General features: G+C 46.3%; 1 protein-coding gene and 1 long non-coding RNA gene across 4 annotated transcripts in view; one reads left to right on the forward strand and one right to left on the reverse strand.

The window, feature by feature from the left end:
* Positions 1–17,861, reverse strand: part of LOC119967010 — a 33,210-nt gene extending 15,349 nt beyond the window's left edge. Inside the window, exon 1 of the long non-coding RNA XR_005460898.1 lies at positions 17,730–17,861. This is a non-coding gene — a long non-coding RNA (uncharacterized LOC119967010). The remainder of the gene's footprint in view (positions 1–17,729) is intronic.
* The window catches only part of LOC119967009 (CSC1-like protein 1), a 132,180-nt gene that overhangs the window by 11,293 nt on the left and 95,112 nt on the right, over positions 1–25,775 (forward strand). The window contains exons 1-2 of one of the 3 annotated variants that reach the window (XM_038798998.1): positions 10,792–10,819; positions 21,290–21,483. In XM_038798998.1, the coding sequence (XP_038654926.1) occupies positions 10,792–10,819; positions 21,290–21,483 (222 nt within the window). Of the gene's footprint in view, positions 1–10,791; positions 10,820–11,012; positions 11,092–21,289; positions 21,484–25,775 lie in introns of those variants that run through there. The other 2 variants (XM_038799000.1, XM_038798999.1) reach the window with 2 other exon arrangements.

Below are 25,775 nucleotides of genomic sequence, written 5' to 3' on the forward strand. Positions count from 1 at the left end.
CCGGGGAGTTAGTTAGCTATATATGGGGAGTTAGTTAGTGTGCCTGGGAGTTAGTTAGCTATATATGGAGAGTTAGTTAGTGTGCCTAGTTAGCTATATATGGGGAGTTAGTTAGTGTGCCTGGGAGTTAGTTAGCTATATATGGGGAGTTAGTTAGTGTGCCTGGGAGTTAGTTAGCTATATATGGGGAGTTAGTTAGTGTGCCTGGGAGTTAGTTAGCTATATATGGGGAGTTAGTTAGTGTGCCTGGGAGTTAGTTAGCTATATATGGGGAGTTAGTTAGTGTGCCTGGGAGTTAGTTAGCTATATATGGGGAGTTAGTTAGTGTGCCTGGGAGTTAGTTAGCTATATATGGAGAGTTAGTTAGTGTGCCTGGGAGTTAGTTAGCTATATATAGGGAGTTAGTTAGTGTGCCTGGGAGTTAGCTAGCTATATATGGGGAGTTAGTTAGTGTGCCTGGGAGTTAGTTCGCTATATATGGGGAGTTAGTTAGTGTGCCTGGGGGTTAGTTAGCTATATATGGGGCGTTAGTGTGCCTGGGAGTTAGTTAGCTATATATGGAGAGTTAGTTAGTGTGCCTGGGAGTTAGTTAGCTATATATGGAGAGTTAGTTAGTGTGCCTGGGAGTTAGTTAGCTATATATGGAGAGTTAGTTAGTGTGCCTGGGAGTTAGTTAGCTATATATGGAGAGTTAGTTAGTGTGCCTGGGAGTTAGTTAGCTATATATGGAGAGTTAGTTAGTGTGCCTGGGAGTTAGTTCGCTATATATGGGGAGTTAGTTAGTGTGCCGGGGAGTTAGTTAGCTATATATGGGGAGTTAGTTAGTGTGCCTGGGAGTTAGTTAGCTATATATGGGGAGTTAGTTAGTGTGCCTGGGAGTTAGTTAGCTATATATGGGGAGTTAGTTAGTGTGCCTGGGAGTTAGTTAGCTATATATGGGGAGTTAGTTAGTGTGCCTGGGAGTTAGTTAGCTATATATGGAGAGTTAGTTAGTGTACCGGGGAGTTAGTTAGCTATATATGGGGAGTTAGTTAGTGTGCCTGGGAGTTAGTTAGCTATATATGGAGAGTTAGTTAGTATGCCTGGGAGTTAGTTAGTGTGCCTGGGAGTTAGTTAGCTATATATGGAGAGTTAGTTAGTGTGCCTGGGAGTTAGTTAGCTATATATGGGGAGTTAGTGTGCCTGGGAGTTAGTTAGCTATATATGAGGAGTTAGTTAGTGTGCCTGGGAGTTAGTTAGCTATATATGGGGAGTTAGTTAGTGTGCCGGGGAGTTAGTTAGCTATATATGGAGAGTTAGTTAGTGTGCCTGGGAGTTAGTTAGCTATATATGGGGAGTTAGTTAGTGTGCCTGGGAGTTAGTTAGCTATATATGGGGAGTTAGTTAGTGTGCCTGGGAGTTAGTTAGCTATATATGGGGAGTTAGTTAGAGTGCCTGGGAGTTAGTTAGCTATATATGGGGAGTTAGTTAGTGTGCCTGGGAGTTAGTTAGCTATATATGGGGAGTTAGTTAGTGTGCCGGGGAGTTAGTTAGCTATACATGGAGAGTTAGTTAGTGTGCCTGGGAGTTAGTTAGCTATATATGGGGAGTTAGTTAGTGTGCCTGGGAGTTAGTTAGCTATATATGGGGAGTTAGTTAGTGTGCCTGGGAGTTAGTTAGGTATATATGGGGAGTTAGTTAGTGTGCCTGGGAGTTAGTTAGCTATATATGGGGAGTTAGTTAGTGTGCCTGGGAGTTAGTTAGCTATATATGGGGAGTTAGTTAGTGTGCCTGGGAGTTAGTTAGCTATATATGGAGAGTTAGTTAGTGTGCCTGGGAGTTAGTTAGCTATATATGGGGAGTTAGTTAGTGTGCCTGGGAGTTAGTTAGCTATATATGGAGAGTTAGTTAGTGTGCCTGGGAGTTAGTTAGCTATATATGGGGAGTTAGTTAGTGTGCCTGGGTTAGTTAGCTATATATGGAGAGTTAGTTAGTGTGCCTGGATGTGAGTTAGCTATATATGGAGAGTTAGTTAGTGTGCCTGGGAGTTAGTTAGCTATATATGGGGAGTTAGTTAGTGTGCCTGGGAGTTAGTTAGCTATATATGGGGAGTTAGTTAGTGTGCCTGGGAGTTAGTTAGCTATATATGGGGAGTTAGTTAGTGTGCCTGGGAGTTAGTTAGCTATATATGGGGAGTTAGTTAGTGTGCCTGGGAGTTAGTTAGCTATATATGGGGAGTTAGTTAGTGTGTCCTGGGAGTTAGTTAGCTATATATGGGGAGTTAGTTAGTGTGCCTGGGAGTTAGTTAGCTATATATGGGGAGTTAGTTAGTGTGCCTGGGAGTTAGTTAGCTATATATGGAGAGTTAGTTAGTGTGCCTGGGAGTTAGTTAGCTATATATGGGGAGTTAGTTAGTGTGCCGGGGAGTTAGTTAGCTATATATGGGGAGTTAGTTAGTGTGCCTGGGAGTTAGTTAGCTATATATGGGGAGTTAGTTAGTGTGCCTGGGAGTTAGTTAGCTATATATGGAGAGTTAGTTAGTGTGCCTGGGAGTTAGTTAGCTATATATGGGGAGTTAGTTAGTGTGCCTGGGAGTTAGTTAGCTATATATGGGGAGTTAGTTAGTGTGCCTGGGAGTTAGTTAGCTATATATGCAGAGTTAGTTAGTGTGCCGGGGAGTTAGTTAGCTATATATGGGGAGTTAGTTAGTGTGCCGGGGAGTTAGTTAGCTATATATGGGGAGTTAGTTAGTGTGCCTGGGAGTTAGTTAGCTATATATGGGGAGTTAGTTAGTGTGCCTGGGAGTTAGTTAGCTATATATGGAGAGTTAGTTAGTGTGCCTGGGAGTTAGTTAGCTATATATGGAGAGTTAGTTAGTGTGCCTGGGAGTTAGTTAGCGATATATGGGGAGTTAGTTAGTGTGCCTGGGAGTTAGTTAGCTATATATGGGGAGTTAGTTAGTGTGCCTGGGAGTTAGTTAGCTATATATGGGGAGTTAGTTAGTGTGCCTGGGAGTTAGTTAGCTATATATGGAGAGTTAGTTAGTGTGCCTGGGAGTTAGTTAGCTATATATGGGGAGTTAGTTAGTGTGCCTGGGAGTTAGTTAGCTATATATGGGGAGTTAGTGTGCCTGGGAGTTAGTTAGCTATATATGGAGAGTTAGTTAGTGTGCCTGGGAGTTAGTTAGCTATATATGGAGAGTTAGTTAGTGTGCCTGGGAGTTAGTTAGCTATATATGGGGAGTTAGTTAGTGTGCCTGGGAGTTAGTTAGCTATATATGGGGAGTTAGTTAGTGTGCCTGGGAGTTAGTTAGCTATATATGGGGAGTTAGTTAGTGTGCCTGGGAGTTAGTTAGCTATATATGGGGAGTTAGTTAGTGTGCCTGGGAGTTAGTTAGCTATCTATGGGGAGTTAGTTAGTGTGCCTGGGAGTTAGTTAGCTATATATGGAGAGTTAGTTAGTGTGCCTGGGAGTTAGTTAGCTATATATGGGGAGTTAGTTAGTGTGCCTAGTTAGCTATATATGGAGAGTTAGTTAGTGTGCCTAGTTAGCTATATATGGAGAGTTAGTTAGTGTGCCTAGTTAGCTATATATGGAGAGTTAGTTAGTGTGCCTGGGAGTTAGTTAGCTATATATGGGGAGTTAGTTAGTGTGCCTGGGAGTTAGTTAGCTATATATGGGGAGTTAGTTAGTGTGCCTGGGAGTTAGTTAGCTATATATGGGGAGTTAGTTAGTGTGCCTGGGAGTTAGTTAGCTATATATGGAGAGTTAGTTAGTGTGCCGGGGAGTTAGTTAGCTATATATGGGGAGTTAGTTAGTGTGCCTGGGAGTTAGTTAGCTATATATGGAGAGTTAGTTAGTGTGCCTGGGAGTTAGTTAGCTATATATGGGGAGTTAGTTAGCTATATATGGGGAGTTAGTTAGTGTGCCTGGGAGTTAGTTAGCTATATATGGAGAGTTAGTTAGTGTGCCTGGGAGTTAGTTAGCTATATATGGGGAGTTAGTTAGTGTGCCTGGGTTAGTTAGCTATATATGGAGAGTTAGTTAGTGTGCCTGGGAGTTAGTTAGCTATCTATGGGGAGTTAGTTAGTGTGCCTGGGTTAGTTAGCTATATATGTGGAGTTAGTTAGTGTGCCTGGGAGTTAGCTAGCTATATATGGGGAGTTAGTTAGTGTGCCTGGGAGTTAGTTAGCTATATATGGGGAGTTAGTTAGTGTGCCTGGGAGTTAGTTAGCTATATATGGGGAGTTAGTTAGTGGGCCTGGGAGTTAGTTAGCTATATATGGGGAGTTAGTTAGTGTGCCTGGGAGTTAGTTAGCTATATATGGGGAGTTAGTTAGTGTGCCTGGGAGTTAGTTAGCTATATATGGGGAGTTAGTTAGTGTGTCTGGGAGTTAGTTAGCTATATATGGAGAGTTAGTTAGTGTGCCTGGGAGTTAGTTAGCTATATATGGGGAGTTAGTTAGTGTGCCTGGGAGTTAGTTAGCTATATATGGAGAGTTAGTTAGTGTGCCTGGGAGTTAGTTAGCTATATATGGGGAGTTAGTTAGTGTGCCTGGGAGTTAGTTAGCTATATATGGAGAGTTAGTTAGTGTGCCTGGGAGTTAGTTAGCTATATATGGGGAGTTAGTTAGTGTGCCTGGGAGTTAGTTAGCTATATATGGAGAGTTAGTTAGTGTGCCTGGGAGTTAGTTAGCTATATATGGAGAGTTAGTTAGTGTGCCTGGGAGTTAGTTAGCTATATATGGGGAGTTAGTTAGTGTGCCTGGGAGTTAGTTAGCTATATATGGAGAGTTAGTTAGTGTGCCTGGGAGTTAGTTAGCTATATATGGGGAGTTAGTTAGTGTGCCTGGGAGTTAGTTAGCTATATATGGGGAGTTAGTTAGTGTGCCTGGGAGTTAGTTAGCTATATATGGGGAGTTAGTTAGTGTGCCTGGGAGTTAGTTAGCTATATATGGGGAGTTAGTTAGTGTGCCTGGGAGTTAGTTAGCTATATATGGAGAGTTAGTTAGTGTGCCTGGGAGTTAGTTAGCTATATATGGGGAGTTAGTTAGTGTGCCTGGGAGTTAGTTAGCTATATATGGAGAGTTAGTTAGTGTGCCTGGGAGTTAGTTAGCTATATATGGAGAGTTAGTTAGTGTGCCTGGGAGTTAGTTAGCTATATGGGAGTTAGTTAGTGTGCCTGGGAGTTAGTTAGCTATATATGGGGAGTTAGTTAGTGTGCCTGGGAGTTAGTTAGCTATATATGGGGAGTTAGTTAGTGTGCCTGGGAGTTAGTTAGCTATATATGGGGAGTTAGTTAGTGTGCCTGGGAGTTAGTTAGCTATATATGGGGAGTTAGTTAGTGTGCCTGGGAGTTAGTTAGCTATATACTGGAGAGTTAGTTAGTGTGCCTGGGAGTTAGTTAGCTATATATGGGGAGTTAGTTAGTGTGCCTGGGAGTTAGTTAGCTATATATGGAGAGTTAGTTAGTGTGCCTGGATGTGAGTTAGCTATATATGGGAGAGTTAGTTAGTGTGCCTGGGAGTTAGTTAGCTATATATGGAGAGTTAGTTAGTGTGCCTGGGAGTTAGTTAGCTATATATGGAGAGTTAGTTAGTGTGCCTGGGAGTTAGTTAGCTATATATGGGGAGTTAGTTAGTGTGCCTGGGAGTTAGTTAGCTATATATGGGGAGTTAGTTAGTGTGCCTGGGAGTTAGTTAGCTATATATGGAGAGTTAGTTAGTGTGCCTGGGAGTTAGTTAGCTATATATGGGGAGTTAGTTAGTGTGCCTGGGAGTTAGTTAGCTATATATGGGGAGTTAGTTAGTGTGCCTGGGAGTTAGTTAGCTATATATGGGAGTTAGTTAGTGTGCCTAGTTAGCTATATATGGAGAGTTAGTTAGTGTGCCTGGGAGTTAGTTAGCTATATATGGAGAGTTAGTTAGTGTGCCTGGGAGTTAGTTAGCTATATATGGGGAGTTAGTTAGTGTGCCGGGGAGTTAGTTAGCTATATATGGAGAGTTAGTTAGTGTGCCTGGGAGTTAGTTAGCTATATATGGAGAGTTAGTTAGTGTGCCTGGGAGTTAGTTAGCTATATATGGGGAGTTAGTTAGTGTGCCTGGGAGTTAGTTAGCTATATATGGGGAGTTAGTTAGTGTGCCTGGGAGTTAGTTAGCTATATATGGGGAGTTAGTTAGTGTGCCTGGGTTAGTTAGCTATATATGGGGAGTTAGTTAGTGTGCCTGGGAGTTAGTTAGCTATATATGGGGAGTTAGTTAGTGTGCCGGGGAGTTAGTTAGCTATATATGGGGAGTTAGTTAGTGTGCCTGGGAGTTAGTTAGCTATATATAGGGAGTTAGTTAGTGTGCCTGGGAGTTAGTTAGCTATATATGGGGAGTTAGTTAGTGTGCCTGGGAGTTAGTTAGCTATATATGGGGAGTTAGTTAGTGTGCCTGGGAGTTAGTTAGCTATATATGGAGAGTTAGTTAGTGTGCCTGGGAGTTAGTTAGCTATATATGGGGAGTTAGTTAGTGTGCCTGGGAGTTAGTTAGCTATATATGGAGAGTTAGTTAGTGTGCCTGGGAGTTAGTTAGCTATATATAGGGGAGTTAGTTAGTGTGCCTGGGAGTTAGTTAGCTATATATGGGGAGTTAGTTAGTGTGCCTGGGAGTTAGTTAGCTATATATAGAGAGTTAGTTAGTGTGCCTGGGAGTTAGTTAGCTATATATGGAGAGTTAGTTAGTGTGCCTGGGAGTTAGTTAGCTATATATGGAGAGTTAGTTAGTGTGCCTGGGAGTTAGTTAGCTATATATGGGGAGTTAGTTAGTGTGCCTGGGAGTTAGTTAGCTATATATGGGGAGTTAGTTAGTGTGCCTGGGAGTTAGTTAGCTATATATGGGGAGTTAGTTAGTGTGCCTGGGAGTTAGTTAGCTATATATGGGGAGTTAGTTAGTGTGCCTGGGAGTTAGTTAGCTATATATGGGGAGCTAGTTAGTGTGCCTGGGAGTTAGTTAGCTATATATGGGGAGTTAGTTAGTGTGCCTGGGAGTTAGTTAGCTATATATGGGGAGTTAGTTAGTGTGCCTGGGAGTCGGTTAGCTATATATGGAGAGTTAGTTAGTGTGCCTGGGAGTTAGTTAGCTATATATGGGGAGTTAGTTAGTGTGCCGGGGAGTTAGTTAGCTATATATGGGGAGTTAGTTAGTGTGCCTGGGAGTTAGTTAGCTATATATGGGGAGTTAGTTAGTGTGCCTGGGAGTTAGTTAGCTATATATGGGGAGTTAGTTAGTGTGCCTGGGAGTTAGTTAGCTATATATGGAGAGTTAGTTAGTGTGCCTGGGAGTTAGTTAGCTATATATGGAGAGTTAGTTAGTGTGCCTGGGAGTTAGTTAGCTATATATGGGGAGTTAGTTAGTGTGCCTGGGAGTTAGTTAGCTATATATGGAGAGTTAGTTAGTGTGCCTGGGAGTTAGTTAGCTATATATGGGGAGTTAGTGTGCCTGGGAGTTAGTTAGCTATATATGGAGAGTTAGTTAGTGTGCCTGGGAGTTAGTTAGCTATATATGGAGAGTTAGTTAGTGTGCCTGGGGAGTTGAGGAGTTAGTTGTATATGAGGAGTCAGTTGTATATGGGGAGTTAGTTAGTTACTTGTACATGGGGAGTTGGGGAGTTAGTTGTAATGGGGAGTTGAGGAGTTAGTTGTATATGAGGAGTCAGTTGTATGTGGGGAGTTAGTTAGTTACTTGTACATGGGGAGTTGGTTGTATATGAGGAGTTAAGTTAGTTGTATATGAGCAGTTAGTTAGTTGCATATGGATAGTTTATTGCCACGTTAGCTTGTTGGGTGCACTAACTCCCCAATCGCTAACACTGGGCAGAGGAGAGGCTGGACCTGGATTGCGGCAACTTCTGGCAGAAAATTTCGCAACATTTATTCTCGTGTCCGGGCACCCAAATAAACATAAACGTGGGACTACGATTCTCTAACTGGTGAGAAGGATTGGTTTGAGGACGCCGCCGTCCACTAAAGCGGAAGTGTGGGCGCGATATCCTCTTTGCTGAAGTCAGTGTAAAGTCATTGTGGGAAAGGTCAAACTTTCTGCTGTTTAATGGAAGATCCTGCATTAACCCATTTCGGATAAATATTGATGGGGCATCAGAGAGATTCTACTTGCGAATAGCGCCATGTGATCACCTCTATCCACCTTTGACGGGGAATCAAATTAAAAAGTCTCATCTATAGAGATGGTCCCTCTGACAGTGCAGCATCCCCTCAGCCCTCTGTCAACCTGCTACAGTGTGAACAGAGTTGCCAGACTAGCTGACTCCCTCAGCCTGCTCCTGGTATTGCAAAACCAGGAAATTATTTTTTATTAAAGCTGCTGGGGGAAGACTATTGGACACAAAACACCATGATATGAATGGTGTTAAACAATTATCAATAGAATCCCTATTGTGCAGAAGGAGGCCATTTGGCCCATCGAGTCTACACTGACCCTCCAGGTCCATCCACTGACCCTGTCCTATCCCCGTAACTTAACCTGCACATCCCTGGACGCTAAGGGGCAATTGATCGAGGCCAATTCACCTAACCTGCACATCTTTGGGCTGTGGGAGGAAACCGGAGCACCCGGAGGAAACCCATGCACACACGGGGAGAACGTGCAGACTCCGCATAGACAGCGACCCAAGCCGGGAATCTAACCTGGGACCCTGGAGCTGTGAAGCAACAGTGCTAACCACTGTGCTACCATGCTACTGGGCTGTGGGGTTAAGAATAAAATCAGATCAGCCATGATCTTATTGAATGACATAGCAGGGTGATTGAGTGGCCAAATTTTGCTCCTAATTTGGATGTACTTATGGTACAATTTGCAGATGATACAAAATTTAAATTTTTTAAAGATAAATTTAGAGTACCCAATTATTTTCCCCCCCCCAATTAACAGGCAATTTAGCGTGGCCAATCCACCGATCCTGCACATCTTTGGGTTGTGGGGGTGAAACCCGCGCAGACATGGTGAGAATGTGCAAACTCCACACGGACAGTAAGCCAGAGCCGGGATCGAACCTGGGCCCATAGTGCCGCAGTCCCAGTGCTAACCACTGCGCCACATGCTGCCCAATACTTATCTTTAATAATAATCTTTAGTAGTGTCACAAGTAGTCTTACATTAACACTGCAATAAGTTACAGTGTTTACAAAATTATGAGGGGCATAGAAAGAGTGGATAGTCAGCGGCTTTTTCCCAGGGTAGAGGGGTCAATTACTCGGGGTGATAGCTTTAAGGTGCGAGGGGCAAGGTTTAGAGGAGATGGACGAGGCAAGTTTTTTCCACAGAGGGTAGTGGGTACCTGGAACTCGCTGCCAGAAAGGGTGGAAGCAGGGACGATAGTGACGTTTAAAGGACGTCTTGACAAATACATGAATAGGAAGGGAATAGAGGGATACGGAGATTTTAGTTTAGACGGGCAGCATGGTCGGCACAGGCTTGGAGGGCCGAAGGGCCTGTTCGTGTGCTGTACTTTCCTTTGTTCTTTGAAAATCCCCTAGTCACCACATTCCGATGCCTGTTCGGGTACACAGAGGGAGAGTTCAGAACGTCCGATTCACTAACAAGCACGTCTTTAGGGACTTGTGGGAGGAAACCGGAGCATCTGGAGGAATCCCACGCAGACCCGTGGAGAATGAGCAGACACCGCACAGACAATGACCCAAGCCGGGAATTGAACCCAGGTCATTGGCGCTGTGAAGCAACAGTGCTAACAACCGTGCTACCGTTCCGCCTCACTTGGAAGTGTTGTAAATATTGCGAGCTGTGAGGAAAGTATAGATTTCAACAGGACATAACGCGCTGGATTGCTTTCTCATGGTTGTTTTGAACATCTGCACAGCTCGCTCCGCTGGCCTGTTTGAGGTTGGGTGATAGGGGCTGTTCTCGATTGGTGAATGCTATATGTTTAGGCAAAATGCTGAAACTTGTTTACGGTTGTCAGACGCTACGGGTAGGCCATGGGTGGCACAAATGCGGCACTGGCCTCTTCTGTGGACACCGAGGTTGTTGTCCCCATCTCTTGGATATCCAGCCATATTGAGTGGGCATCAAACAGGATGAGGAACATTCTGCCCAAGAAAAGGCCAGCAAAGACCCTCATCCATGGTCAACCAGGCCAATCCCATGGGTGGAGGTTGGCTGTGGGTGACAACATCTGCTGTCCCTGGCACGTGTCACGCTGGCGCACCATAAGTTCAATATCCTTATCTATGCCAGGCTACTAATTGCACTTTCGAGCCCACATGGGCATTGTGTAATTCTTGCAACCATGGCTCTTTTGCTGCGTGTGGCACTGTCACTCTGGAACCCCAGAGTATGACTCCATCCTCACAACTGAGTTGGTCTTTGTGAGTGAGGTAAGGCCTTAACTGGTCAGATTTATCACAGTGCCATCCAGTTACAATCTGACTGGGTCACGTTGTGTCCAGCTCTTTATGATCTGACTATATTGGCAAAGTGTCATAGAAACATAGAATCATAGAATCACAGAATCATAGAATCATAGAATCATAGAATCAAGAATCATAGAATCAAGAATCATAGAATACAATAGAATCACTACAGTGCAAAAGGAGGCCATTTGGCCCATTGAGTCTGCACCGGCCCTTGCTCCAATAGAGCACCCTATCTAGGCCCAATCTCCAACTCCTAACCCCGTAACCCCACCTAACTTTCTTTGGGCAATTTATCATGGCCAATTCACCTAACCTTCACACCTTTGGAATTTGGGAGGAAACCGGAGCACCCGGACGAAACCCACGCAGACACGGGGAGAATGTGCAGACTCCACACTGTCACCCGAGGTCAGAATCAAACCTGGGACCCTGGTGCTGTGGGCAACAGTGCTAACCACAATGTCAAGAAAGTTTAATGCCAGGATGATCTCATGAGGCACCGGTGGTGGTGTCGGGTTCTTAGAAAGTGGGAACTGACCCAGTTTGAAATTTGTGTGCCTGGCCTTTGCTGAAAGATGTAATTGTAGGCGGCCAACAACAAGGCCCCCCCATTGTACTCTGGCAGAGGCGATTAGAGATATCAACTTGTCTTCACGGAGGAGTCCCAACAGCAGCTTGTGGTCAGTTATTTTCTTTTTCCCAATTAAGGGGCAACTCCACCTACCCTGCACGTCTTTAGGATGTGGGGGCGAAACCCACGCACACACGGGGAGAATGTGTAAATGCCACACGGACAGTGACCCGGGGCGGGATCGAACCTGGATCCTCGGCGCCGTGAGGAAATGGTCAGTTACTATTGAGAAGAGTTGCCTATAGACATACTGGTGAAATTTCTCGACACAGGCCTTCTTTCTCGATCTGTCCATATTTCTGATCGATATCGGAACGAGTTCTGGATGTGAAGGCAATTGGTCTTTCTGAACCATCTTCCATTTCCTGGGATACGATCGCCCTATTCCATATGGTGGTATGTCATTGCAGGTTAAGATGATTGGCTTACCCGGGTCAAAAGTGACTCAATGACTCTAAGGCCTGCTTGACGTGCTGGAGGTCCTGCTCCTGTGGTTCCTTCCAATGCTTTCTGAATAGCAAAAGCAGTGGTGCCAATGTCATTGCTAGGTTGGGAATAAAACAACTATAGTAGTTTACCAACCCCAGGAAGGACTTGAATTTGGCCTCATTCTTAGGTGCCAGGACTTTACTTATGGATCTCGCCTTGTCTTCAAATGGGTCCAGGACCTTTGAGTCCACTTTGAACCCTGGGTAAGCGACCTCACTAACTTGGAAAGGGCACTTCCCGTGCGTCATTCGGATTCCCACATCTCTGAATCTTCCCAATCCCAATGTTCCTGTTATTAGAATCACATCCAGAATTGGGGGCAGGATCGGTCCAAGTCAGCCTGGATTCACTAAATGGAAATCATGCTTGACAAATCTTCTGGAATGTTTTGAGGATCTGACCAGGGGAGTGGACAAGGGTGAACCAGTGGATGTTGTGTATCTGTACTTTCAAAAGGCTTTTGACAAGTTTCCACACAAGAGATTAGTGAGCAAAATTAACGCTCATGGTATTGGGGTAATGTATTGATGTGGATAGAGAGAGGGTTGGCAGACAGGAAGCAGAGAGTGGGAATAAACGGGTCCTATTCAGACTGGTAGGCAGTGACTAGTGGGGTACCGCAGGGTTCAGTGCTGGGACCCCAGCTGATCACAATATACATGAATGATTTGGATGAAGGGATTGCATGCAATATCTCCAAATTTGCAGACGACACTAAGCTGTGTTGCCAATCGGCACCAGAGTCACCAATAATGTTGCTCTTTTTAATGAGTGAAATACTATCCCACCAATCGGCAGCAATAATGTTGCCAAATTAACTAGATATGGCAGTTATTAATGATAATATTGCTTTTCAGAATCACCAGGTATCAAATGATACCACCACAAGGCTTTCCCGGATATCGATCAAAGGACCAAACAACCAGTTAGTCAGTTCAAGTTCAAAGATGGTTTATTTACACACAAGGATTACTTCGACATGCAACACAAAACATTACAAGTTAAACTATGCCTAACAACTACAATAACCTATACTTAGCTTCAGGGCAACCGGCTCTATACAGATGGACAAGGCCTTTGTCCGGATCTTGCGTGGCTGGGTGGAAGAAGTGGCTCTGTTTATGCTGGGCTCATCCGTATGGTAGCGATCGTTGGTCTTGAAGTTGTCTGTCTGGTCGTTGTGCTGCACTTGGGTTGGTATAGGCCGGATCCAAGAGAGATCGAGCACATGGCTGTGTCTCTTCTTATCCCTCTGGGATTTTGTGCTCTTTGGGGCGGTCCTTAGCTTTGGACCCAATAATTCGACAGGCTTCGATCACTGCCTTCGATTTTGGCCAATAAAGGGGCGGGTGCCTTGATGGCTGGGCATGTCCTTAGCGGTCATTGACCTTGGCTGTTTGGGCTTTCTTAGCAAAGGGAGTGGCGGCGGTTAGTCTGTATCTGTATCAGTTCCCTGAGTACTGTTCTTTTGTTCTGGGGAAATGGGCCATTAGAATGCAAACGAGCGGGGGTTTCGATTGCGTCTAGCTATCTGGGTTGCAAATACACACACAAGCTCTGAGTCTGTCTGAGTCCTGGGTTGGCCATAATTCCCATGGTCCTTTGCAGGTGGCAATCTGAGATGGATGCATCTGGGTGGCAGTGTGTGTTGTGAGGAGCATGCAAAGAGGCTGCAGGGTGACTTGGGCAGGTTGGCTGAGTGGGTAAACGTGAGGTTATCCACTTTGGTGGCAAAAGCAGGAAGGCAGATTATTATCTGTATGGTGGGAGTTTAGGAAAAGGGGAAGTGCAACAAGACCTGGGCATCATGGTAGGACAGTCGCTGAAGGTTGGAACGCGGGTACAGCAGGCGGTGAGGAAAGCTAATGGCCTGCTGGCCTTCATAGAATCATAGAATCTACAGTGCAGAAGGAGGCCATTCAGCCCATCGAGTCTGCATCGACCCTTAGAAAGAGCAAGCCCACACCTCCACCCTATCCCTGTAACTGAGTAACCCTACCTAACCTTTTTTTTTTTGGACACTAAGGGCAATTTATCATGGCCAATCCACCTAACCTGCACATCTTTGGACTGTGGGAGGAAACCGGAGCACCCGGAGGAAACCCACGCAAACACGAAAGAATGTTTAGACTCCGCACAGACAGTAATCCAAGCTGGGAATCGAATCTGGGACCCTGGCACTGTGAAGCAACAGTGAGAGGAATTGAGTATAGGAGCAGTTATACAGGGCCTTGGTGAGGCCACACCTTGAATATTGTGTGACATATGATGAAAGACTGGATTTGTACTTACTGGAGTTTGGAAGAATGAGAGGGAATCTCATAGAAACATATAAGATCCTGATGGGATCGGACAGGTTAGATGCGGGTAGAATGTTCCCAATGTTGGGGATGTCCAGAACTAGGAGTCACAGCCCAAGAATAAGGGGTAAGCCATTCAGGACTGAGATGAGGAAGAACATCTTCTCTCAGAGAGTTGTGAACTTGTGGAATTCTCCACCACAGAAAGCTGTTGGGGCCAGTTCATTGGATACATTCAGGAGGAAGCTGGATGTGGCCCTTGTGGTTAATGGGATCAAAGGTTATGGAGAGAAATCAGGAGTGGGATATTGAATTTGCATAATCAGCCAAGATCATAATGACTGGTGGTGCAGGCTCGAAGGGCCGAATGGCCTACTCCTGCACCTATTTTCAATGTTTCTATCCAGGTGCATTGCAACATTCGGGATGCCCTGGAGTAGATTCTGTATTGTGTGTTGGAATATTGCACAGGCAGGGCTGCATGACGGCGCAGTGGTTAGCACTGCTGCCTCATGGCGCAGAGGACCCGGAGCTCGATTCTGGCCCCGGGTCACTGTCCATGTAGAGTTTGCACATTCTCTCCATATCTGCGTGGGTCCCACCCCCACAACCCAAAGATGTGCAGGGTAGGTGAATAGGCCACGCTAAATTGCCCCCAATTGGAAAATAAACAAATTGGATGCTTTAAAAAAAAGGAATATCACACAGGCCAAGGAGATGCCAAAGGGTAATCTGGTGCATTGAAACAGCCCTTTTATGTGTATTAATGGTCCTCTGGGCAAAGATGACAAGATGACAAAGGGTCACCTGGACTCGAAATGTTAGCTCTTTTCTCTCCCTACAGATACAGGGGGCATAGCCTCAAAATAAGGGGAAGTAGATTTAGAACTGAGTTTAGGAGGAACTTCTTCACCCAAAGGGTTGTGAATCTATGGAATTCCTTGCCCAGTGAAGCAGTTGAGGCTCCTTCATTAAATGTTTTTAAGGTAAAGATAGATAGTTTTTTAAAGAAAAAAGGGATTAAGGGTTATGGTGTTCGGGCCGGAAAGTGGAGCTGAGTCCACAAAAGATCAGCCATGATCTCACTGAATGGCGGAGCAGGCTCGAGGGGCCAGGTGGCCTACTCCTGCTCCTAGTTCTTATGTTCTTATGTTCTTATGTTGTCAGACCTGCTGAGATTTTCCAGCATTTTCTCTTTGGTTGATGGTCACGTACCTCTGGGAATCCTCATCCAATTGTAACTGCGAATAGGCATGACTGAGGTTGTGCAGGGCAGCACAGTGGCGCAGTGGTTAGCGCTGCTGCCTCACGGCGCCGAGGTCCCAGGTTCGATCCCGGCTCTGGGTCACTATCCGTGTGGAGTTTGCACATTCTCCCCGTGTTTGCGTGGGTTTCACCCCCACAACCCAAAGATGTGCAGGGTAGGTGGATTGAACAGGCTAAATTGCCCCTTAATTGGAAAACATGAATTGGGTATTCTAAATTTATTTTAAAAAATGACTGAGGTCGTGCCTTGGGTGTATATGAGGCCCCTGCCAACTACGTCTAAAGGTCTTCAATTCTTGCATTTGGACATTTATTTACTTGGGTTGACTGTAATTTGTAATCCTTGCATATTCTACCCAAGCAGGTAGCACAGGGATGATTGAGGCCACCAATTCTGAAAACTGCACAAGTCTGATAATTTCCAATTCTTCCAATTGTTTAAGTCTGGCTTCCACTTTTTGGTGCAAGGCGTAAGGGATGGGTCTCGCCCTGAAAAGCTTTGGTGTCGAATAAGGGCTGATGTAAATCTTGACCGTTACTCCCCTCATTCCACCCAACCCGTTCTGGAGTACATCTTTATGTTTCCATTAGACTTCTTCGAAAACACTACCCAGATTTTGAAGACCTCCAACCAGTTCAATTGGTGATGCCAATCTCTTCCCATGAGACTTGGTCGACATCGCTTGACAATGATCATAGGTAGCTGGGCATCCTGTTGTTGACACTGGCACGTGGTTGTCCTCAGAATTTTCAGGGTCTCCCCCGTATATGTCACCAAGTTGGCCACTGTACTACATGGTAGGAAAGACTGAATTCCTTCCCAAAGGTATTTGAATGTTTGTTCGCCCACAATCGTGGCCAATGTCAAACTCCATCTTTAGTGGTCTTACATTTATTAGAATCAAATCATAGAATCTGAGAATTCCGACATTGAAGGAGGCCATTCGGCCCATTGAGTCTGCACTGACCCTCTGAAAGAACACACTACCAAGGCCCACTCCCCACCCCTATCCCTGAAACCCTGTGACCCCATCCAACCTGCATATCCGTGGACACTAAGGGGCAATTTAGCATGGCCATCCACCTAACCTGCACATCTTTGGACTGTGGGAGGAAATCCACACAGACACGGGGAGAAAGTGCAAACTCCACAGAGACAGTCACCCGAGGTTGGATTTGAACCCGGGACTCTGGAGCTGTGAGGCAGCAGTGCTAACCACTCTGCCATCCCTTAGGACTATCTCATATGGGGCTGTTTTGCTCACGTTCACCAGGTTTAACCTGTACTTTCAGATTCTTCATCTGAATTCCTCGCCACTTTGCTCACTGGCTCTTTTTGATTTGGCACGCTCTGCCAGGCGCGGTAACATGGCCGGATATGGTCCTTCCTGTTGCACCAAAGACAAATGAACTCTGTCATGGCACTATTCCTGGGGGGGTGGTTTTACCCACATTGCTCGCAATCATCTTTTTTTTTTTTTTATATATTTTTTTTAAATTTAGATTAGCCAATTATTTTTTCCAATTAAGGGGCAATTTAGCGTGGCCAATCTACCTACTCTGCACATCTTTGGGTTGTGGGGGCGAAACCCACGCAGACACGGGGAGAATGTGCAAACTCCACACGGACAGTGACCCAGAGCCGGGATCGAACCTGGGACCTCAGCGCCGTGAGGCGGTTGTGCTAACCACTAGGCCACCGTGCTGCCCTAATTGCTCGCAATCATCTTGACTTCTGGGCTCACAACGCAGTTTCTTCCCTGACCACTGACTACGATCCTGTTCCTGGGATGGTGGCTGAACTTTCTCTGTGCCTGTTGACCTGGCTGTGTGCCTTGCAGCTATACCACCCCACAACTGGTTCAGCTCATCCTCTTGCACGCTTTGAAGCTCTGACTCACGCCTCTTGGCGCACTCAGTTGGCCGAGCTATGTCGATTGCCCCGTCTAGGATAATCTTTGTTTCTGCACCTTTGTGTTGCTGATGCCGCATATTAAACGATCGCATAGCATGTCATCGAGTGCTGTGCCGAACTTGCAATGCTTTGCCACTCGGCTGAGTCTGGCAACAAAGGTAGAGATAGGCTCTCCTGGGTCGCTGACTTCCATGACAGCCAAATTGAACTTGTACAGCTTTGGAATGATCGAGGGTGTGGGGTTCAAATGCTCCCTGACCAACATCACCAACATGTCAAATTAATTTGTGTCAGGAGTCTCTGGGGGCATCAAATTCCTTATTTCTTTTTATAAATTTAGAATACCCAATTCATTTTTTCTAATTAAGGGGTAATTTAGCGCGGCCAATCCACCTACACTGCACATCTTTGGGTTGTGGGGGCAAAACCCACGGAAACATGGGTGGAATGTGCAAACTCCACACGGACGGTGACCCAGAGCCGGGATCGAACCTGGGACCTCGGCGCTGTGAGGCAGCAGTGCTAACCACTGTGCCACAGTGCCATCCCTGTCAAATTCCTTATTAGATTGTTGGCCCACAAACCATTATTAAAATAACCTTCTGTTTATCCTGCCCCATTATTTCATTTGCTGTGAAGAAGTAATGGAGTTGTTCAATTCCCTGGCTCTGTGGTCGGATGGGTCAAGCTTCCCAATAATGGGCATTTTTTACTCACCGTTTTATGATGCTGTCGGCGCTTCTCAGCTGCTCTGTTTGTTTTGGAGTCTTCTCCCTTCTCCCTCGGATTCTAATTACTGCGGACCTGTGATCGACTCCGTTTGCACTCATCGTGGTGGCTCGTAGCAATACAAGAGAGATTTTCAGTATAACTGAACAAGGGTTTATTGGTAATCATTAACGGTAAACTATACAGAGGCACCGAGTGACTAAAACAGGTTGTCACTCTCTGGCTCCAAGGTCCACTTTGCCTGGAACCCTGCTCCCAGGGCCCCGTGTGGTGCCTTTTCCCCATTGGTCGGGGTTTGCGCATTCCCATGCGACAGGCCCCGAGCAGGTCACATGGACCACGAGGGCTTGCTCCTTAAAGGTACCACGCCACCACAATGTGCATAACTGGTTGAGGTGGTTAAAAAGACATTTAGATGGGCAGCACGGTGGGGCAGTGGTTAGCACTGCTGCCTCACAGCACCGAGGTCCCAGGTTCGATCCCGGCTCTGGGTCACTGTCCATGCGGAGTTTGCACATTCTCCCCATGTTTGTGTGGGTTTTGCTCCCACAACGCAAAGATGTGCAGGGTAGGTGGATTGATCATGCTAAATTGCCCCTTAATTCGAAAAAAAAATGTATTGGGTACTCTAAATTTATTTTTGAAAAAAGGCATTTAGAATCCTGGGTTTTATAAATCAGAGTATAAGAGTGGGAAGTTACGAGGAACCTTTATAAAACTCTGGTTTGGGCTGAACTGCAGGATTGTGTCCAATTTGGGCATCGCACTTTAAGAAGGATGTGAAGTCTTCAGAGAAGGTGCGGAAAAGATTCCTGAGAATGGTTTCCAGGATGAGGGCATCTGTTTCATGAATAAATCGAAGAAGATGTTTCTATATTACCACAGAAAATAGTCCAGGCCAAAATGTGTAATTTCAAGAAGGGATTGGATATAGGTTTTGGGGCTAAAGGGATCGAGGGATATGGAGGAAAGGTGGGATCAGGGTATTGAACCTGATGATCAGCCATGATCAGAATGAATGGCGGAGCAGGCTCGAAGGGCCGAATGGCCTCCTCCTGCTTCTAATTTCCATGTACGTTTGTAAGCGGAGGTTGAGAGGAGATATGATAGAGGTTTAGACAGGGTAGATAGGGAGAAACTGTCCTTATTGATGGATGCGTCGAGACCAGAGGGTAGAGAGTTAAGGTGATTGGCAAAAGGACCAGTGGCGACAAGAGGAAAAGGCTTTTTATGCAGCAAGTGGTTAGGACACGACAACTGGGGCCTTCATTGGGAATTAGGGGCCTTCATTGGGAATTAGGGGCCTTCATTGGGAATTAGGGGCCTTCATTGGGAATTAGAAGCTTTCATAGGGAATTAGATAAGAGGACGGGGCGATGCGAAAGGGAGGGCAAGTGGAATTAGCTGAGTTGCTCTTTCACAAAACAGTCTTGGATGGGCCGAATGGCCTCAATCTGTGTTGTAATCATTCTGTCATTTAAAAACAAAATTCCAATTAAGGGGCAATTTAGTGTGGCCAATCCACCTACCCTGCACGTCTTTGGGTTGTGGGCATGAGATCTGTAGCCATCTAAGATGGCCACCTGCAAAGGACCATGGGAATTATGGCCAACCCAGGACTCAGACAGATACAGAGCCATGTGTACCTGAAACACAGGTAACCAGACCTGATCGAAACCCCCGCTCGTTTGCATTTGAATGGCCCATTTACGCAGGACAATAGAACTCCAATCAAGCAACCGGTACAGCCACAGACTGATCGGTGCCACTCCCCTTACTCAGAAAGCACAACTGCCAAGGTCAATGACCGCTAAGGACCCGCCCAGCTACCAAGGCACCCGCCCCTTTACTGGCTGAAATCAAAGACAGTGATCAGAGCCCTGTCGAACTATTGGGTCGAAGGTTAAGGACCGCCCCAAAGAGCGCAAAATCCCAGAGGGATAAAAGAGGACACAGCCATGTGTTCTGCCTCTTTTGGATCTGGCCTGTGCCAGCCCAACTACAGCAGGAACAGCCAGCCAGGTTCAAGACCAACGATCGCTACCTGATGGATGAGCCCAGCAGAGACAGAGCCACTTTCTTCAAACCAGCCAAGTGAAATCCAGATAAAGGCCTTATCCATTTGCACAGTGTCGGTCCCCCTGAAGTTAAGTATAGGTTATTGTAGCTGATAGGTGTAGTTTTAAAATTTTTTTTTAGATTACCCAATACTTTTTTCCAATTAAGGGGCAATTTAGCATGGCCAATCCACCTACTCTGCACATCTTTGGGTTGTGGGGGCGAAACCCACGCAGACACGGGGAGAATGTGCAAACTCCACACGGACAGTGACCCAGAGCCGGGATCGAACCTAGGACCTCAGCGCCATGAGGCGGTTGTGCTAACCACTAGGCCACCGTGCTGCCCTTGATAGGTGTAGTTTAACTTGTAGTAGATATTGTGGTTGCATGTTAAGATAACTCTTGTGTATGTAAATAAACCATCTTTTGAACGAACTAACTGGTTGTGTGGTCATTTGATCGATATAAGGGAAGGCTTGTGGTTCACCAACATTATCAATAGAGCAACAGACACAAGCAGACACGGGGAGAATGTGAAAACTCCACACGGATAGTGACCTGTGGTCAGGATCGAACCCAGGGATCGAACCCACGCAGATACCGTGGCCTAGTGGTCATGTCACCAGACGTGGAGCCAGAAGCACAGGGTGGCGCAGGGCCGCAGGTTCATATCCCACCCAAACACCCCAGTCCAGGACACTCGAGAGATCCGACATGGGCTGAAACCTCACTAACCGAAATTATTGGACAGCACAATAGCATAGCGGTTAGCACTATGGCTTTACAGCTTCAGGGTCTCAGGTTTGATTCCCGGCTTGGGTCACTGTCTGTACGGAGTCTGCACGTTCTCCCCGTGTCTGGGTGGGTTTCCTCCGGGTGCTCTGGTTTCCTCCCACAAGTCCCGAAAGACGTGCTGTTAGGTGAATTGGACATGAATTCTCCCTCAGTGTACCCGATCAGGCGCATAGTAATCTGGTTGGACTGAGGAAGTCTGAGGAAGTCTCCCCAGCATTCCAATGGTTTATTTTGCTAATTATTTTCCATCTGTGTCCATCCTCTGGTTATAGGTTGGGCCTCCTACCACTAGAGACAGTTTCTCCTCATTTACTCTACCAAAACCCTTCATGGTTTTGATGATCTCTATTAAATCTTCCATTCACCTTGTCTGCTCTGAGAAGAGCAATCCAGAGCCTCTCTTACGTTGTTGTACATTAAATATGTTTAATTGTAAGTGGGCATTAACTAGGGAGTCATAGGGGCTCCTATTGAGAAGGAGCAGAATGAAACTGGAGCTGGGGTTAGGAGACGCATGTGAGTAATGTGTATCTCTGTGAATAAATGTTTGCGAAAGAGAGTAAAGATTGGTTTCTGTTTTATCCTTTACCACCGTGCTTTCCGTTTCTCCACATTATTGAAATCCCTGATCTCTGCCGTAATTTTGGTGAATCGTCAGCGACGGATAAATAATAGTTATTTATCTTCTTCCAGATGAAATGGTTGGAGGACAGATCTTGCCCACCAGGATGACTTCAGTACCTCGACTCAAGAGCCATGGGGGCCCGCAGAACAGTACATTCAATAACAGCGACTGTTTCAACCTGGAGCGTGGCTCCACAGTGCTGGAGGGGAATAGTTTCGGGGGCATCCCGACAGTGCTGCTAATCTATTTCATCTGTTTCTGGGTAAGTTGACAGATCAGCATTTCCAAGGTGACCCCATGTGCCCCTGTATAAAAGTAGTATAATAATGCAGCAGGTTTGGGAGCACTAGTATCCCCTCCTTCTTTGCAGCAGAGCCCCACTAACCCTCTGTGTCTTGCCTGCCCAGACAAACTCCATGATCAGTTTGTCCAATCTTCAGACTAAAGTCTGGGGAAGGAAGGAAAATTGGAAGGGACTGAAAAATAAGCAAAAACGTTGGCAGCACGTTCATCTTTCCCACCTGCACCTTCCCCGCTGATGTCAAATACAGGGTACCCCGCCTTTTGAAATCCCCCCCCCCCCCTCCCCCCACCAGCCTCCTCTATCAGACACGTCAAGTTCCACTTATGCAAGGCGGCCCAGTAATGCGCCACCTGAATGATACTGAAATCTAACCCGAGCTACAGCAGGACCCCCCCTCTTCGCACACCATCCCAAGAGCGTTCACCGGGAAGATCTTACTTTTTCCAACGTTTAATTTATACCCAGAATGGGCAGCACGATGGCGCAGTGGTTAGCACTGTTGCCTGACGGCACCAAGGACCCGGGTTCGATCCCAGTCCTGGGTCACTGTCCGTGTGCACATTCTCTTACCCTCTAGGCTCGGCCCTGTACAGCCCTCGATAAAAGGCCGAAAACACTTCATTTATTTTCCCCAGCTGCATCACCACCTCATCTGCACAAGTTCCCTGGCCGCTGCCTGCTGTCACAGCTGATGTGCAGGCAGCTGACTCGCCTTTTCACCGTACCGATACTGCCACCCCCCCCCTCCCAGCCAGTGTAGCTGACCCACCACCTTCCCCTTTTGTTAACAGATCAAACTGCCCCTGCAGCTTCTACCTTTCCCCAGTGATATACCTTCAATTCACAGTGAGGCAGAGAGAGCGAGTGAACAGTAGGCTTTATTAGTCATAAACTTGCCTAGCCAGAGTCATTAGTACAGATGAATGCCGCCCACAAGAGGCTGGCCTATATATGGTCCCGGTGTGGGTGGAGCCAGAGGCGGAGCCATACCGGGGTTACAGTACAGTACCTGGAAGCAGTTCATATCACCACTTCCAGGTCATAGGTCACAGGTTATGATATCATGCATGCATTATGGTGAATACATTCTCCACACCCACACTTAGGGCCACCGAGTACCTCTGATTGACATCTACAAACCTTCCAGCAACCTCTCTGCCACTCCTCCCTCTCAATCCTATCTCTGTGGGCCTTAAACAAAATAAATTCTTCCTGAACCACCGCCTTCAATGTCTCCCTGAACGTGGCTGCAGAGACCTCCCCGTTTTGATTGAGTTCAATGTAGTTCTTACTCGCCACTGTCACCTCATTACGGAACTCCTTTTCGGGCGGCACGGTGGTGCAGTGGTTAGCACTGCTGCCTCAGGGCTCCAAGGACCCGGGTGCGACCCTGGCCCTTTGTCACTGTCCGTGTGGAGTTTGCACATTCTCCCCGTGTCTGCGTGTGTCTCACCCCCACAACCTAAAGATGTGCACGTCTTCCGGAGGACGTGTGGGAGGAAACCGGAGGAAACTCACGGGGACCCAATTATTATTTTTCCAATTTCAGGGCAATTTAGCGTGGCCAATCCACCTAACCTAAACATCTTTGGGTTGTGGGGGTGAAACCCACGCAGACACGGGGAGAATGTACAAACTCCACACAGACAGTGACCCAGGGCTGTGATTTGAACCCGGGTCCTCAGTGTTGCAGTCCCAGTGCTAACCACTGCCCCACGTGCCACCCCTCTATTTAGACAATTTTAAAGCATCTGCACAGGTTTAATCAGCACTACTGCCTCCGCCTGTGACAAGAATTAATGATAATTCATGTGAGAATTTTTTAATTTTGAAAATTAACTTTATTGAAGGCATCGTGGGCCGAAGGGCCTGTTCTGTGCTGTATTTCTCTATCTCTCTATCTCTATCTCTATTTGTAAGACACATATTCACAAAACTCCAAAAGTCAACCTTGCCAACAGGTACCAACCCCCTCCGTCCGAGCATCCCACCGCAGTACCTGCCTCCCTTTCCCAACGTATTCCCCCCCTCTCCAACCAAAGTAAACATCCCCCACCACTGACGAGTCAATACCCCTTAAAGAAGTAGATAAACAGCTTCCACCCAGCGAATGGTAAACTTTAAATTTTTTCCTAATGCAGAAACTGTGCCAAATCTCACACCCATACACCGAATTCTGCCAACACATCACAATCTATCTCTGGGCTTTTAGGGCCAATACACTGGTCTTTCTCCCCACCCAAAATCCCGACACTCCACATATCGCCACACACCATCCTCCATCTCAGAAAAGAACCGACTCATAAGACCATAAGACATAGGAGCAGAATTAGGCCACTCGACCCATCGAGCCTGCTCTGCCATTCAATCATGGCTAATATTTTCTCATCCCATTCTCCTGCCTTCTCCCCATAACCCCTGATCCCCTTATTAATCAAGTACCTATCTATCTCGGTCTCAAAGACACTCAGTGATTTGGCCTCCACAGCCTTCTGCGGCAGAGATCCACAGATTCACCACCCTCTGGCTGAAGAAATTCCTCCTCATCTCTGTTTTAAAGGATCGTCCCTTTAGTCTGAGATGGTGTCCTCTGGTTCTGGTATTTCCTACAAGTGGGAACATCCTCTCTACGTCCACTCTATCCAGGCCTCGCAGTATCCTGTAAGTTTCAATAAGATTCCTCCCTCATCCTTCTAAACTCTGAGTACAGACCCAGAGTCCTCAACGGTTCCTCATACGACAAGTTCTTCATTCCAGGGATCATTCTTGTGAACCTCCTCTGGACCCTTTCCAAGGCCAGCACATCCTTCCTTAGATATGGGGCCCAAAACTGCTCACAATACTCCAAATGGGGTCTGACCAGAGCCTTATACAGCCTCAGAAGTACATCCCTCGTCTTGAATTCTAGCCCTCTTGACATGAATGCTAACATTGCATTTGCCTTCTTAACTGCTGACTGAACCTGCACATTAACCTTAAGAGAATCATGAACAAGGACCCCCAAGTCCCTTTGTGCTTCTGCTTTCCGAAGCATTTCGCCATTTAGAAAATAGTCTATGCCTAAATTCCTCCTTCCAAAGTGCATAACCTCACACTTTTCCACATTGTATTTCATTTGCCACTTCATTGCCCACTCTCCTAGCCTGTCCAAGTCCTTCTGCTGCCCCCTTGCTTCCTCAATACTACCTGTCCCTCTACAGATCTTTGTATCCTCTGCAAACTTAGCAACAGTGCCTTCAGTACCTTCTTCCAGATCATTAATGTATATTGTGAAAAGTTGTGGTCCCAGCACAGACCCCTGAGACACACCACTAGTCACCGGCTGCCATTCTGAAAAAGACCCCTTTATCCCCACTCTTTGCCTTCTGCCAGTCAGCCAATCCTCTATCCATGCCAGGATCTTACCCTGAACACCATGGACTCTTAACTTATTTAGCAATCTCCTATGCAGCACCTTGTCAAAGGCCTTCTGGAAATCTAAATAAATCACGTCCGCTGATTCTCCTTTGTCTAACTTGACTATTACCTCCTCAAAGAACTCTAACAGATTTGTCAGACATGACCTCCCCTTGACGAAGCCGTGCTGACTCAGTCCTATTTTACCATGCACTTCCAAATGCTTTGCATCTTTAATAACAGACTCTAAAATCTTACCAATGACCGAAATCAGGCTAACCGGCCTATAATTTCCCATCTTCTGCCTCCCTCCCTTCTTCTTTTTTTAAAAATTTAGATTAGCCAATTATTTTTTCCAATTAAGGGGCAATTTAGCATGGCCAATCCACCTACTCTGCACATTTTTGGGTTGTGGGGGCGAAACCCACGCAGACACGGGGAGAATGTGCAAACTCCACACGGACAGTGACCCAGAGCCGGGATCGAACCTGGGACCTCAGCGCCGTGAGGCGGTTGTGCTAACCACTAGGCCACCGTGCTGCCCTCTCCCTCCCTTCTTAAACATACTCAATCGAACTCTATGCACCACCTTAAATTGGATAAGACTTAACCTAGTGCACGACGAAGACGCATTCACCCTCCGCTGAGCTATCCTCTACGCTCTGGCACCCAACACCAATCTCGCCCCCCACTTGCGCCTGACTTCCTCCCTGGGAGCACACTCCCTCTTCATCAGCTCCCTACATGGGAGCTTATCGGCATCCTCTTTCTTTTAAAAAAATTTAGATTACCCAATTATTTTTTCCAATTAAGGGGCAATTTAACGTGGCCAATCCACCTACTCTGCACATTTT

The sequence above is a fragment of the Scyliorhinus canicula genome, chromosome 6, assembly GCF_902713615.1.
Source record: "Scyliorhinus canicula chromosome 6, sScyCan1.1, whole genome shotgun sequence".
In the NCBI taxonomy this organism is placed as follows: domain Eukaryota; kingdom Metazoa; phylum Chordata; class Chondrichthyes; order Carcharhiniformes; family Scyliorhinidae; genus Scyliorhinus; species Scyliorhinus canicula.